General features: G+C 37.7%; 1 protein-coding gene across 1 annotated transcript in view; it reads right to left on the reverse strand.

The window, feature by feature from the left end:
- Positions 1–8,515: 8,515 nt before the first annotated feature.
- The window catches only part of WDR64 (WD repeat domain 64), a 121,030-nt gene continuing 117,122 nt past the window's right edge, over positions 8,516–12,423 (reverse strand). The window contains exon 28 of the mRNA XM_070768109.1: positions 8,516–9,091. Within this exon, the coding sequence (XP_070624210.1) occupies positions 9,008–9,091 (84 nt within the window). The 3' untranslated portion in view covers positions 8,516–9,007. The remainder of the gene's footprint in view (positions 9,092–12,423) is intronic.

The following is a 12,423-nucleotide window of genomic DNA, read 5'->3' on the forward strand; positions in this document are numbered from 1 at the left end:
AACTTAAAAAGGGTCCTGGCTGGAATTGTCCCTAGTGCTTGTGTTGTGCTGCTTACCCTGGCTCTTAACAGGCGCTGCACGTGGTTCCAGGAACACAGAAAGTGCAACTTGAAGTATACATTCTTTGGACCCTTCCTGTAGACTTCCAGAAGTGGAGGAAGCGCTTACTAAGTAATTTAATTGATAAGTGACAGAGAGTCTTTACTTAAACTAACTGGACGGGCTCCTCTGCCCTCTTCTCAACTAAGACTCAACCTTGCTCTATAAAGACTTGAATAGTAACATAGTTTGTAACATCAAGTCCACATCCTTGGGGCTTCCCTGGTGGCTCAGTGGTGAAGAATCTGCTTGCCAGTGCAGGAGACACGGGTTCCATCCCTAGGTCGGGAAGATCCCCTGGAGAAGGAAATGGCAACCCTCTCCAGTATTATTGCTGGAAAATCCATGGACAGAGGAGTCTGGCGGGCTACAGTCTGCTGCTGCTGTCGCTTCAGTTGTGCCCGATTCTGTGCGACCCCATAGACGGCAGCCTACCAGGCTCCCCCGACCCTGGGATTCTCCAGGCAAGAACACTGGAGTGCGTTGCCATTTCCTTCTCCAATGCATGAAAGTGAAAAGTGAAAGAGAAGTCGCTCAGTCGTGTCCGACTCTTCTCGACCCCATGGACTGCAGCCCACCAGGCTAGTCTATGAGGTCGCAAAAGAGTGGAACCCGACTTAGCAGCTGAACAACTACCACCACATCCCTTGGGTCACCCCAGCCCCACTTGAAGTGCCTAACTGAGAAAGCTCAAGGCTACCAAAAGAATTCAGCATTTGTTCCCGTTAACATCCAAAGACAAGATCTCTATCCCCAGCGTCTCTAAGAAGGGAGGAGGTTAACTTCCATAAATTCTGCTTAGCAGTCTCAGGTCAGTTCTCCTTCCCATTCTTTTTTATTTTTCACTCCCTGACTCTACTGAGTCACCACGCACACACACCCGTATTTTCTCTTGAAACTGCCCAGTCACTTCTGTACAAATCCAGGGTGAGTTCACTTCATGATTGACACTTTTCCTTATTGCAATATATTACTGACTGAAGTCTGTCCTAACCACTTTACCTGGTGTCCTGCTTTATCTTTGGCCTGGAGAAACTAACCAAGCAGTCATGAAAATGGGTTATGGTGCATAGACTTTAAAGACATTTTTTATTTTGGCAGCCACATGGGGTGAAACTTCGAGTCCTCATGATACTCTGGACCTGATTACTGTCTTCTTAGGAATATTGCAGAAAAAGAAATTGGAAAGAACCTTAGGTTAGACCACAGAATATACTCTTGGCCCAGGGATGGGCATGAATGATAAATTCAGACTCAATTTAAGGAGTTAAAGGAGGAAAAGTGATTTTAAAAAGGCTCCCATTTTGACTGCCCACTCTGCATGTTTTTCCTCATACTTCTTTTTAAAGTCTTTTCATGATGAATCTAACATCTATCATGTCAACATACCACCTTATAAATTGTTGGAAAGATGCCACTTGGGGAAAATATGCTAAGTGGGAACGTGGCTGCCTCCCCCAGGTCTAGTCTTAATAGCTGAGGCTAGGAGAGGAGGTCAGAAAAACGATCTTCCTCTGTGGTTCCAACACCTTGTACAGCAGTAGACCTCACTCTGGATCAGCTTGGAGCTGCCTGTAGTGGAAGTAGGGGGAACAGTTCCAAACTGTAGTAAGTGGAAAAGGGATCTAAATGTGGGTGGGGAGGGGGGGAGGGTGGGCCTTAGAAAGGAGCCCAAACATCAAAAATATGCCCACTGCATCATGAGACTTGACAGGTTACTGCCCTACGAACAACCCATATCTTTATTACTAATTTGACTCCAAAGGTTCTAGACAGGACTCTTGGCTATAGTGTTTAAAAACTAAAGAAGAAAATATCAGTTAACAATGATTTCCTAAACAGAATATTTTTACACTTTGAGAAGGTAAAACCATTTGAATCAATTCATGCAGTTACTTACTATTGGGTTGGCCAGAAAGTTTAGGTATTTCCATAACATCAATGCATGCCTTAGGTGTGCCTGTCCGTACTAGGTGATATGGGGAACACAAAGAACTGGTTACTGTCTTTAAGCAAGTTTCTGTACACAAAACATATATTCATCAAAAAGTGAAATCACAAATCATGATGATGTGTTAATAATTCTGAAATGAGTGGCACAGACCACACAATTATCAGCTTAAAATTCAGTTGTCTTATCAGCTCTCTGAAGTCTTTCCTGACATGTGCCCAAATATCCTGTGATGACCTCTGCCTTGACACTTCTCATACTATTTTATTTGACTTTGTCCCCCAGATTTACCAGATAATAATATAGGCCCAGTTACATTTGAATTTCGGGTAAACAGATACATTTTTTTAGTACAAGTATGCCTAATGCAATTCTAAAAAAATTTCCACGTGTATCTGAAATTCAGACGTACCTGGACAACTGGGTACATAGCACATCTTCTTCATCCATTCACCCATCAGTAGACACTTGGGTTGTTTTCACATCCTAACTATTGTAAATAATGAACATAGGGGTGCATGCCGTAATGAACATAGGGGTGCATGCTGCTAAGTCCCTTCAGTCGTGTTCGACACTGTGTGACCCCATAGATAGCAGCCCACCAGGCTCCACCGTCCCTGGGTTTCTCCAGGTAAGAACACTGGAGAGGGTTGCCATTTCCTTCTCCAATGCGTGAAAGTGAAGTCGCTCAGTCGTGTCCAACTCTTAGCGACCCCATAGACTGCAGCCTACTAGGCTCTATCGTCCATGGGATTTTCCGGGCAAGAGTACTGGAGTGGGTTGCCATTGCCTTCTCCATAGGGGTGCATACAATTTTCTAATTAGTGTTTTCAGATTCTTTGGATAAATACCCAGAAGTGGAATTGCTGGGTCATGTGATATTTCTAGTTTTAATTTTTTGAGAAATCTGCATACTATTTTTCATAGTGGCTGCACCAATAGTGTAAAAGCTTCCTTTTTCTCCCACATTCTCTCCAGTATTTGTCTTTTTTTTTTAATTTTATTTTATTTTTAAACTTTACATAATTGTATTAGTTTTGCCAAATATCAGAATGAATCCGCCACAGGTATACATGTGTTCCCCATTTTGATAATAGGCATTCTAACAGAAGTGAGGTGATTCGTCGTGGTTTTGGTTTGCATTTCTGTAATAAGTATCCTTGAACATCTTTTCATGTGCTTGTTTGACATTTTATATCTTCTTTGGGAAAATGTCTATTCATATCCTCTGCTTTTGTATTGTTTGGATTTCTTTTTTTATGTTGAGTTGAATGAGTTATGTATATATACACCTATAAATGTAGGTATATATATATATATATATATATATATATATATATATATACCTGTATATATTAATATTTATATTTAAATATACATCTATTTACCTATATGTGCTTGAACATCTTTTCATGTGCTTGTTTGACATGTTATATTTTATTTGGGAAAATGTCTATTCAGATCCTCTGCCATGAACATGGAATATCTTTACATTTATTTGGGTCTTCTTTAATTTCTTTCATCAGTGCCTTATAGTTTTCTGCATACAGGTCTTTTATGTCCCTGGTTAAATTTATTCCTAGATATTTTATTGTTTTTGATGTAACTATAAATGGGATTATTATTTTTTTGTTTCTCTTTTTGATAGTTTTTTATCAGTGTATAGGAATGCTAAAAACCTGTGTGTTGATTATTTTAAACTGAAACTTGACTGAATTTATTTTAGCAGTTTTTTTGTGGAGTATTTAGAATTTTCTATGTATAAAACAATACATGTTTATGAAGGATACTAGCCTATAATTTCCTTTTTTGGATTGCCTTTGTCTAGTGTTTGTATTGGGTTAATACTGATTTTGTAAAATGTGTTTGGAAGGGTTCCTTCCTCTTCAGTGTTTTAGAAGAGTTTTAAAAAGATAGGTATTAATTTTTTTGAATGTTTTATGGAATTTATTAATACCAGTGAAATCATTTGTTCCTGGGCTTCTGTTTGTTGGGAGTTTTTTATTATAGTTTCAATCTTGTTACAGTAATTGGTCTATTCACATTTTCTATTGCTTCATGCCTCAATCTCGTAAGATAGTATGTTTCTAGAAATGTATCCAGTTCTTGTGTATTGCCCACTTTGTTGGTGTATAATTTTTCGTAATAGTCGGGTATCATCCTCCATATTTCTGTGGTTATCAGTTGTAACGTCCACTCTTTAATTTCTCATTTTATTTATTTAAGGCCTCTTTCTTGGTTAGTCTAGGTAAAGGTTCTTTTCAAAGAACTAGCTCTTAGTTTCACCAATACTTTAGTCTCTTTCATTTATTTCCACTTTGATGTTTATTATTTACTTTCTTCTAATTTGGGCTTTGTTTGCTCTTCTTTTTTTTTTTCCTAGTTCTTTTAGGGGTAAAGTTAAATTATTTGGGATTTTTCTTGTTTTTTTTGAGGTATCCTGTGCTGCTACAAACTTTCCTCTTAGAACCACTTTTGTTGCATTTATAAATTTTGATATGTCCTGTTTCTGTGTTAATTTTCTCTATATATTTGTAAAATTTCTCCTTTTATTCTTTGATGACTCATTCATTGTTACTCACTGTCCAGTAGCATGTTGTTTAGTCTCCACATTTTTGTGTGTGTTTTTTTTTCTTTTGATTGATTTCTAGTTTCATATTGTTGTGGTCAGAGAGATTGCTGGATGTGATTTCAGTCTTCTTGAATTTACTGATACTTTTTTTGTGACCTTACAGGTGATCTATCCTGGAGAATGTTCCATGTACACTTGAGAAGAATGTGTATTCTGCCGATTTGGGATGGGATGAAGTATGTATGTATTAAGTCTATATGATCTAATACCATTTGAGTCTAATGTTTCTATATTGATTTTCTGTCTGGATGACCACTGATATTTATTCTCAGGTGTTCCCAACTTGGTAGGAGTAAAATCTGCTAGCTTGGAATAAATCTAATTATGTCATCCTAAAAGGTGCTAGGATATCACCCAAAATATCCTAGCCACACCCAGAAGGTTGGGTGGACTTGGCTTCAACACTGGGCCAACTAGCAGATGGGATTTCAGGATATTATGAAATAAAAATAACCAGGATTTTGTGACCAACATTATATCTTCCACAATAAATGAATCCAAGAATTCGTTTAAATTAAATTATAAAAAGTATAAGCTTTATCTGCATTTAAAAAATTTATAATTAATTTGACTAAAAACAAACTTAGAAAACAACAAAGCAAACAAAACACAAGATATATAAGTGAATACTAATAAAAAATGGCATATGTCCAAGCTTGGCTTCAACAGATTCTTCGGACACTCTGCTGAAGTGTGCATAGTCTGACAGCTCTGGTTAATATTTCTTTGTTGTTTGGTCCTGTGTCAAAATGTTATATCCCTTATTCTATAATCTTGAATTTTCTGTATTAGTAGAGCTACTTAGTGAAGACAGGCCATTCCTTTGGTGTCAGAATATTTTACCGTCTCCTTCACCCTCCTAGTTTACTACTTTTAAACTCTGACCGCAAGTGAGGAGTAATCACATAGGGAGATTAACAACAACAAAAGTGATGCCTAGACCTTGCCTAGGAGGCTGAAATTGAAATTAACTATAACCCCTTCTCTGTTTTTTTTTCTGTTGCTGTAACAAAGTATGACAATCTCAATGGTTTAGAATAATACACATTTGTTATCTTACAGTTCTGGAGACCATATTTCTGAAATGAATCTAACAGGGCTATGTTCCTTCTAGAAGCTCCAGGGGAAATCTGTTTTGTTGCCTTTTCTAGTTTCAGCAGCAGCCTACATTCTTTGACTTGTGGCACCTCCTTCCGTCTTCAAAGCATATTACACCCAAGTCTGCTTCTGTTGTCAAATCTCTTTTTATCAATGTTGACCCTCTTGAAAGTAAAAAGTGAAAGTTGCTCAGTCATGTCCAACTCTGTTACCCCATGTAGCCCACCAGGCTCTTCTGTTCATGTGATTCTGCAGGCAAGAATACGGGAGTGGGTTGCCATTCCCTTCTCCAGGGGATCTTCCCAACCCAGGGACTGAACCCAGGTCTCCTGCATTGCAGGCAGATTCTTTACCATCTGAGTCATGAGAGTAGCCCTTGACCCTCTTGCTGCCTTTCTTATAAGACTTTTGTGATTAGTTTTTGTGATTTGTGTTTATCTACATACCAGGATAAACTTGTCTTTAAACCCTTTTTCTCCCCATATGTCTGAATTGTAATGTAAATACTGCATTTTAAATCAGTAAGGAAATTAAAAAGACAAAATTTTTCTACATATTTTGTATATCATTAAATATTATTATTATACTGCCATTCTTAACAGTATGCTGACTAAAATATAATCATATATTACATAATGTGCAAAAATTCCAAAATATTTTTTTAGTCATAAAAGGGTCAAGAAATTGTATGTTTCTGTATAAAGAGGCCGGAGAGAATCCTTCAGTGAAAAAAGAAGAGGGATGCTAATTTAGAGCCCTGAATGCCACATTAAAGGGATTTAGTGCACGGCAGGGTATTCAATATTGTTTTATTCTAGGAAATCTGTGGGGATGAAATGACCTTCTTTTACAACTGAGATTAAAGACAGAAATGAAATCATTTTCATGAGGTCCTTTGAATTTTCATCTTTACTTTTAGAATTTTTTTAAAAAAGGAGTCTTCTGGGGGCAAAATGGATGAAGGAAGTTGAGAGGTAGACATCCAATTATAAAATAAATGTCACGAGGATGTAACATATAGCACTGTGATTGTGGTTAATGATTCTGTGTTGTATATCTAAAAAGTTCCTAAGAGTAGATCGTTTGAAAAAAATTCTTCAGCAACCCTCAGGTACCTGCACTGTAGCTGCTCCCCCATGTGGTCACAGAGAGTAGATCATGAAAGTCCTCTTGAAGTGAAGTGAAGTCGCTCAGTCGTGTCCGACTCTTTGTGACCCCGTGGACTGTAGCCTACCAGGATTCTCAGTCCATGGGATTTTCCAGGCAAAAATTCTGGAGTGGGTTGCCATTTCCTTCTCTTCCCAAGGATCTTCCCAAGCCGGGTTCGATCCTGGGTTGAACCCACCTTGTAGGCAGATGCTTTACTGTCTGAGCTACCAGGGAAGCGTGAAAGTCCTCTTAGACTTTTTTAACACAAAAAAAATTGTAACTATCTATGGGGATGGATGTTAAGTTAATTAGACTTACCATGGTTAGTACATGCCTATGTATGGATGTGAGAGTTGGACTGTGAAGAAAGCTGAGCGCCGAAGAATTGATGCTTTTGAACTGTGGTGTTGGAGAAGACTCTTGAGAGTCCCTTAGACTGCAAGGACATCCAACCAGTCCATTCTGAAAGAGATCAGTCCTGGGTGTTCTTTGGAAGGAATGATGCTAAAGCTGAAACTCCAGTACTTTGGCCACCTCATGCGAAGAGTTGACTCATTGGAAAAGACTCTGATGCTGGGAGGGATTGGGGGCAGGAGGAGAAGGGGACGACAGAGGATGAGATGGCTGGATGGCATCAGTGACTCGATGGACATGAGTCTGAGTGAACTCCAGGGGTTGGTGATGGACAGGGAGGCCTGGCGTGCTGCGATTCATGGGATCGCAAAGAGTCGGACACGACTGAGTGACTGAACTGAACTGATACATAATAAAAGGTTTTTTTAGTTTAGTTTTCCAAAGTTGTTATGATTTTCAGAACCATAAAACCCTTCCTAGAATGTAAAGGCAGTATCAAATGCTCAGGGACCATAGGTTTTTCTTCCCATGTGGCCTTGTGCTTTGTGGAAAACAGACTAATACTTGACAGCAGAATGCTTTTATTACTCATAACCCTAAATATTTTCCCAAAGAGACCTGGTTCAGCCAGTCTTTAGGCTTTAATTCTTGATACCTTCTTCATTTGACTTATTTAAAATCTCATTTATTATTCATCAAATGTAGATGCTTTTATTTTTTACATGAGTACCCAATGGTAATTAATCATTTGATCAAAATACCAGAAGCAATTAATATGCTGCTGCTACTAAGTCGCTTCAGTCGTGTCTGACTCTGTGCGACCCCATAGACGGCAGCCCACCAGGCTCCCCCGTCCCTGAGATTCTCCAGGCAAGAACACTGGAGCGGGTTGCCATTTCCTTCTCCAATGCATGAAAGTAAAAAGTGAAAGTGAAGTCACTTAGTCGTGTCTGACTCTTAGCGACCCCATGGGCTGCAGCCTACCAGGCTCCTCCATCCATGGGATTTTCCAGGCAAGAGTACTGGAGTGGGGTGCCATTGACTTCTCTGTCAGTTAATATAGGTATCAGTAAAAGATGGACCCTGGCAACATCAGATAACCATTGAAATTCTAACATCTGGAATCAATATAGACTAATTGCAAATAACTTCTAACTTTAAGAAACTCTGGACATTTTCTTCCATATGACATTTCTCTAAATAAATAAGACAAATGCTAGAGGCCTGATTGACACTTTTTTTAATAATAATTCTTGTTGATTGCACATAGCATGACACATAAGTAATTTGCCTCCTGCTGCAAGCATTCTGATAATAATTCAGGTTATAAATTAGGGTGAACAATAGGGAGAGGTGGAAAGCTAGTCATTGATAACTGTATTATTTTAAATCTACTTTATGCTATTTATTTTCTTTTTTTCTTTATGTGTCATTTTCCTGAGAGTGAATGAGAAATATTGCCTATTTCAGTAAGTGATTTCCATGAAGGAAAAACATTGGCAAACTGGCTGCTTGCTACTTGCTTGATATTCAGAGATGAGGTCATCTGAGCACCCTGAGTAATCTTACCCACAGACAGGATGGCATGAGGATACAGAGATGGATAACAATATCTGATTGATAGACCCTCACTTTCATCCTGAAATAAAGACTGGAATATAATTGAGTCCTTGCCCTTTGATGTATAGCTCAGATAACAGCAGCCACTTCTGATTTTTCTCTTTTCACTTGGGGATGGCTGGGAAGAAAGAAGAAGCCAGGTTTACTTGTGGGACCAAATTTCTTTTCAGACTTCTCCTTCGTTGTACCTGAGAAATAAAGGACAGATAATTAATAACTGGATTATATGATGAGCACAATTTTTCGGAGTCAAGTTTTGCCACTAACTTTTGTAGAGGTTTTAATCCTCCTAAAAGAGGATAGTTAAATAATATCCTAAAAGAGGATAGTTAAATAAATAGTAGTTTAACTCTCCTGTGTGCCTCCAGGGTAAAAATGTGTTTAAAAAAATACAGGAGGTGGGGCTGCAGCAGGGCATGGAAGAAGAGCAAAGGCTTTAAAACTACTTAACTCTGCAGTTATCCATTCTTGGGATTTGTTGCCTGATCTGTAAATGGTTAGTTAAAAGAAAACATAAAGAAGCTTCCTAGGTTTTTGTAAGGTATAGATATTCTCTATTAATATCATCAGAGTCCACTGACTTACAAAAAAAATAATAAAGTCAAGTGATGATCCCACAAATGAGAAAGTTTTCAATTAGGTATTTTTGGAAGACATGCATATAGAAAGTTAAACTCATTTGATTTCAAAAGTCCAGGTTAAGAAATGTCTAAATTTGTCAGAGAGGAGACAGGATGGTAGAGTAGAAGGACTCGAGCTTACCTCTTCTCATGAAAACATCAAAACCACAACTAACTGCTGAAAAACCATTAACAAAAAAGACTGGAACCAACCAAAATGACAAGGAGATGCAGGAGGGGTTCATTTGCAATACAACCTGGCTCACCAGAGGGACAAAACTTAGTTCCACTGGCCAGAGGATAGGTACCAGTTCCTTCCACCAGGAACCCTGCACAAACCTCTTAGGCCAGACTCAGCTACCAGGGGCAAACACCAGAAGCAAGAGGAGCTACATTCCTGCAGCCTGCAGAATGGAGACAGTAAAAAGAAAGGCAAAAAGATAGCAGAGGAATATATTCCGGATGAAGGAACAAAAAAGTGAAATGGAGATAGGCAGTATACCCAAAAAAGAATTCAATGTGATGATAGTAAAAACCATTCTATATTTTGAAAAAGAATGGAAGCACAGATGAAAAAGAATATAAAGAATAACAAAGTTGAACAATAGAGTAACTGTGATGCAAAATACATCAGAAGGAATCAATAGCAGAATAAAGGAGGCAGAAAAATGGATAAGTGAGCTGTAAGACAGAAGAGAGTGACATGATATATTTAAAGTGGTGAAAGGGAAAAACTGCAACCAAGAATACTTCTGTATAGAGAGGCTCTTGTTCAGATTTAAAAGAGAAAAGGTTTATAGCCAAGCAAAAACTAAGAGAATTCAGCACCACCAAACCAAACTAGCTTTAAACAAGTGCTAAAGGAACTTCTCTCAGTGGAGAAGAAGACCACAACTAGAAAGAAGACAATTGCAAATGCAAAAGCTCACCAGTAAAGGCAAACATGCAGTAAAGGTAGGAAATCATCCACTACAAATGTGATATCCCAAATTAGCAACCGTGGGACTTCGCTGGTAGTCTGGTGGTGAAGATTCACACTTCCAAAGCAGGAGGTGCAGGTTCAGTCCCCGGTCAGGGGACTTAGTTTTCCACATGCTACACATCCAAAAAAAAAAAAAAACCGCAATGATGATAATAGGCAAGTACAAATGCAGAACATTGGAAATGCACTTGAAATGTAAGAGAACAGTAACTTCATCATTTATATATGGACTGTATATCAACACTTTGTGGTAACTGTAAATAAAAAATATACAACAGATATATATACACACAAAATAGAAAAAACAACACTAAACATAGCCATCAGATCATTAGAGAAGAGAACAAAAGAGGAAGGGAAGAAAAAAAGATGAAAACAAATTCAAAACTGAACAGAATGGCAATAAGAACATACATTTTGAGAATTACCTTACATAAGATGATTAAATGCTGCAACAGTCTAAAGACTTAGACTGGCTGGATGGATATGAAAATAAAACCCATAAATATGCTTTCTACAAGAGATCCACACTAGATCTAGGGAAACATACATACTGAAAGTAAGGGTATGGAAACAGATACTGCATGCAAGTAAAACTCTCTAGAAGCTAGATTAATAATACTTGTATTAGTTAAAATAGACTTTAAAATAGAGAGTTTTGAAAGAGACAAAGAGAGACACTACATAATGATCACGGGATCAATCCAGGAAGAACACGTAACAATTGTAAATATATGTGCTCCCATATATATTGGAGCACCTCAATAGATGAGGCAAGGCTAATATAAAAGGAGAAGGCAAGCCATAAAAGGAGAAATCAGCAGTAACACATAATAGTGGAGGACTTTAACACCAGCTTTCATCCATTGATGGATAATCCAGAAACAAAATCAATAAGGAAACACAGCCCTTAAATGACACATTAGACCAGATGGACTCAATCAATATTTATATAGCATTCCATCCAAAAGCAGCAGAATACATATTCAGGTGCACATGGAATTTTCTCCTGGATAGATCACTATAAGAAAAAAAAAGACAATAAAAACCTGTGGAGGCTAGCTGATTTGCAACCGAACAACGAGTGGATCACTGAAGAAATCAAAGAAGAATCTAAAATATATTTGGAGACAAATGAAATCATGATGATCCAAACCAATGGGATATAGCAATAGGAATTCTAAGAAGGATGTTTAGAGCAATAAAAGCGTACCTCAGGAAACAAGAAAAATGTTAAATAACCTAACCTTATACCTAAAGCAACTAAAGAAGAACAATCAAACCCAAAATTATTAGAAGGAAAGAAAGCATAGAGATCAGAGCAGAAATAAATGAAATAGAGATGAAGAAAACAATAGAAAGGATCAATGAAACTAAAGCCTGGTTCTTTGAAAAGATAAAATCAATAAAGCTTTAGCCAGACTCATCAAGAAAATGAGAAAATAAAGGCTTACTTCTCTTACAAGTAAAAAAAAAAAAAAAGAGGCTCAAATCAATAAAATTTGAAATGAACAAGGAGATAAGAAACAACACAGAAATATAAAGGATCATAAGAGACTACTGCCAGAAATTTATGCCAGTGAAATGGACAAACTAGAAGAAATGGACAAATTCTTAGAAAGGTACAACCTCCCTAGACTGACCCAGGAAGAAATAGAAAATATGAACAGACCAATCAGAAGTACTAAAATTGCAACTGTGATTTTAAAACTCCAAAAAAAAGTCCAGGACCAGATGACCTCACAGGCAAATTCTATCAAACATTTAGAGAAGAGTTAACACCTATCCTTCTGAAACTATCAAAAAAAAAAAAAAAATCACAGAGGAAAGAACAGTCTCAAACTCAGTCTATGAGACCAACATCACCTTGATACCAAAACCAGACCAAGTTACCACAAGGAAGGACAATTAGAGGCTA

The sequence above is a fragment of the Bos indicus genome, chromosome 16 (genome assembly GCF_029378745.1).
Source record: "Bos indicus isolate NIAB-ARS_2022 breed Sahiwal x Tharparkar chromosome 16, NIAB-ARS_B.indTharparkar_mat_pri_1.0, whole genome shotgun sequence".
Classification (NCBI taxonomy): domain Eukaryota; kingdom Metazoa; phylum Chordata; class Mammalia; order Artiodactyla; family Bovidae; genus Bos; species Bos indicus.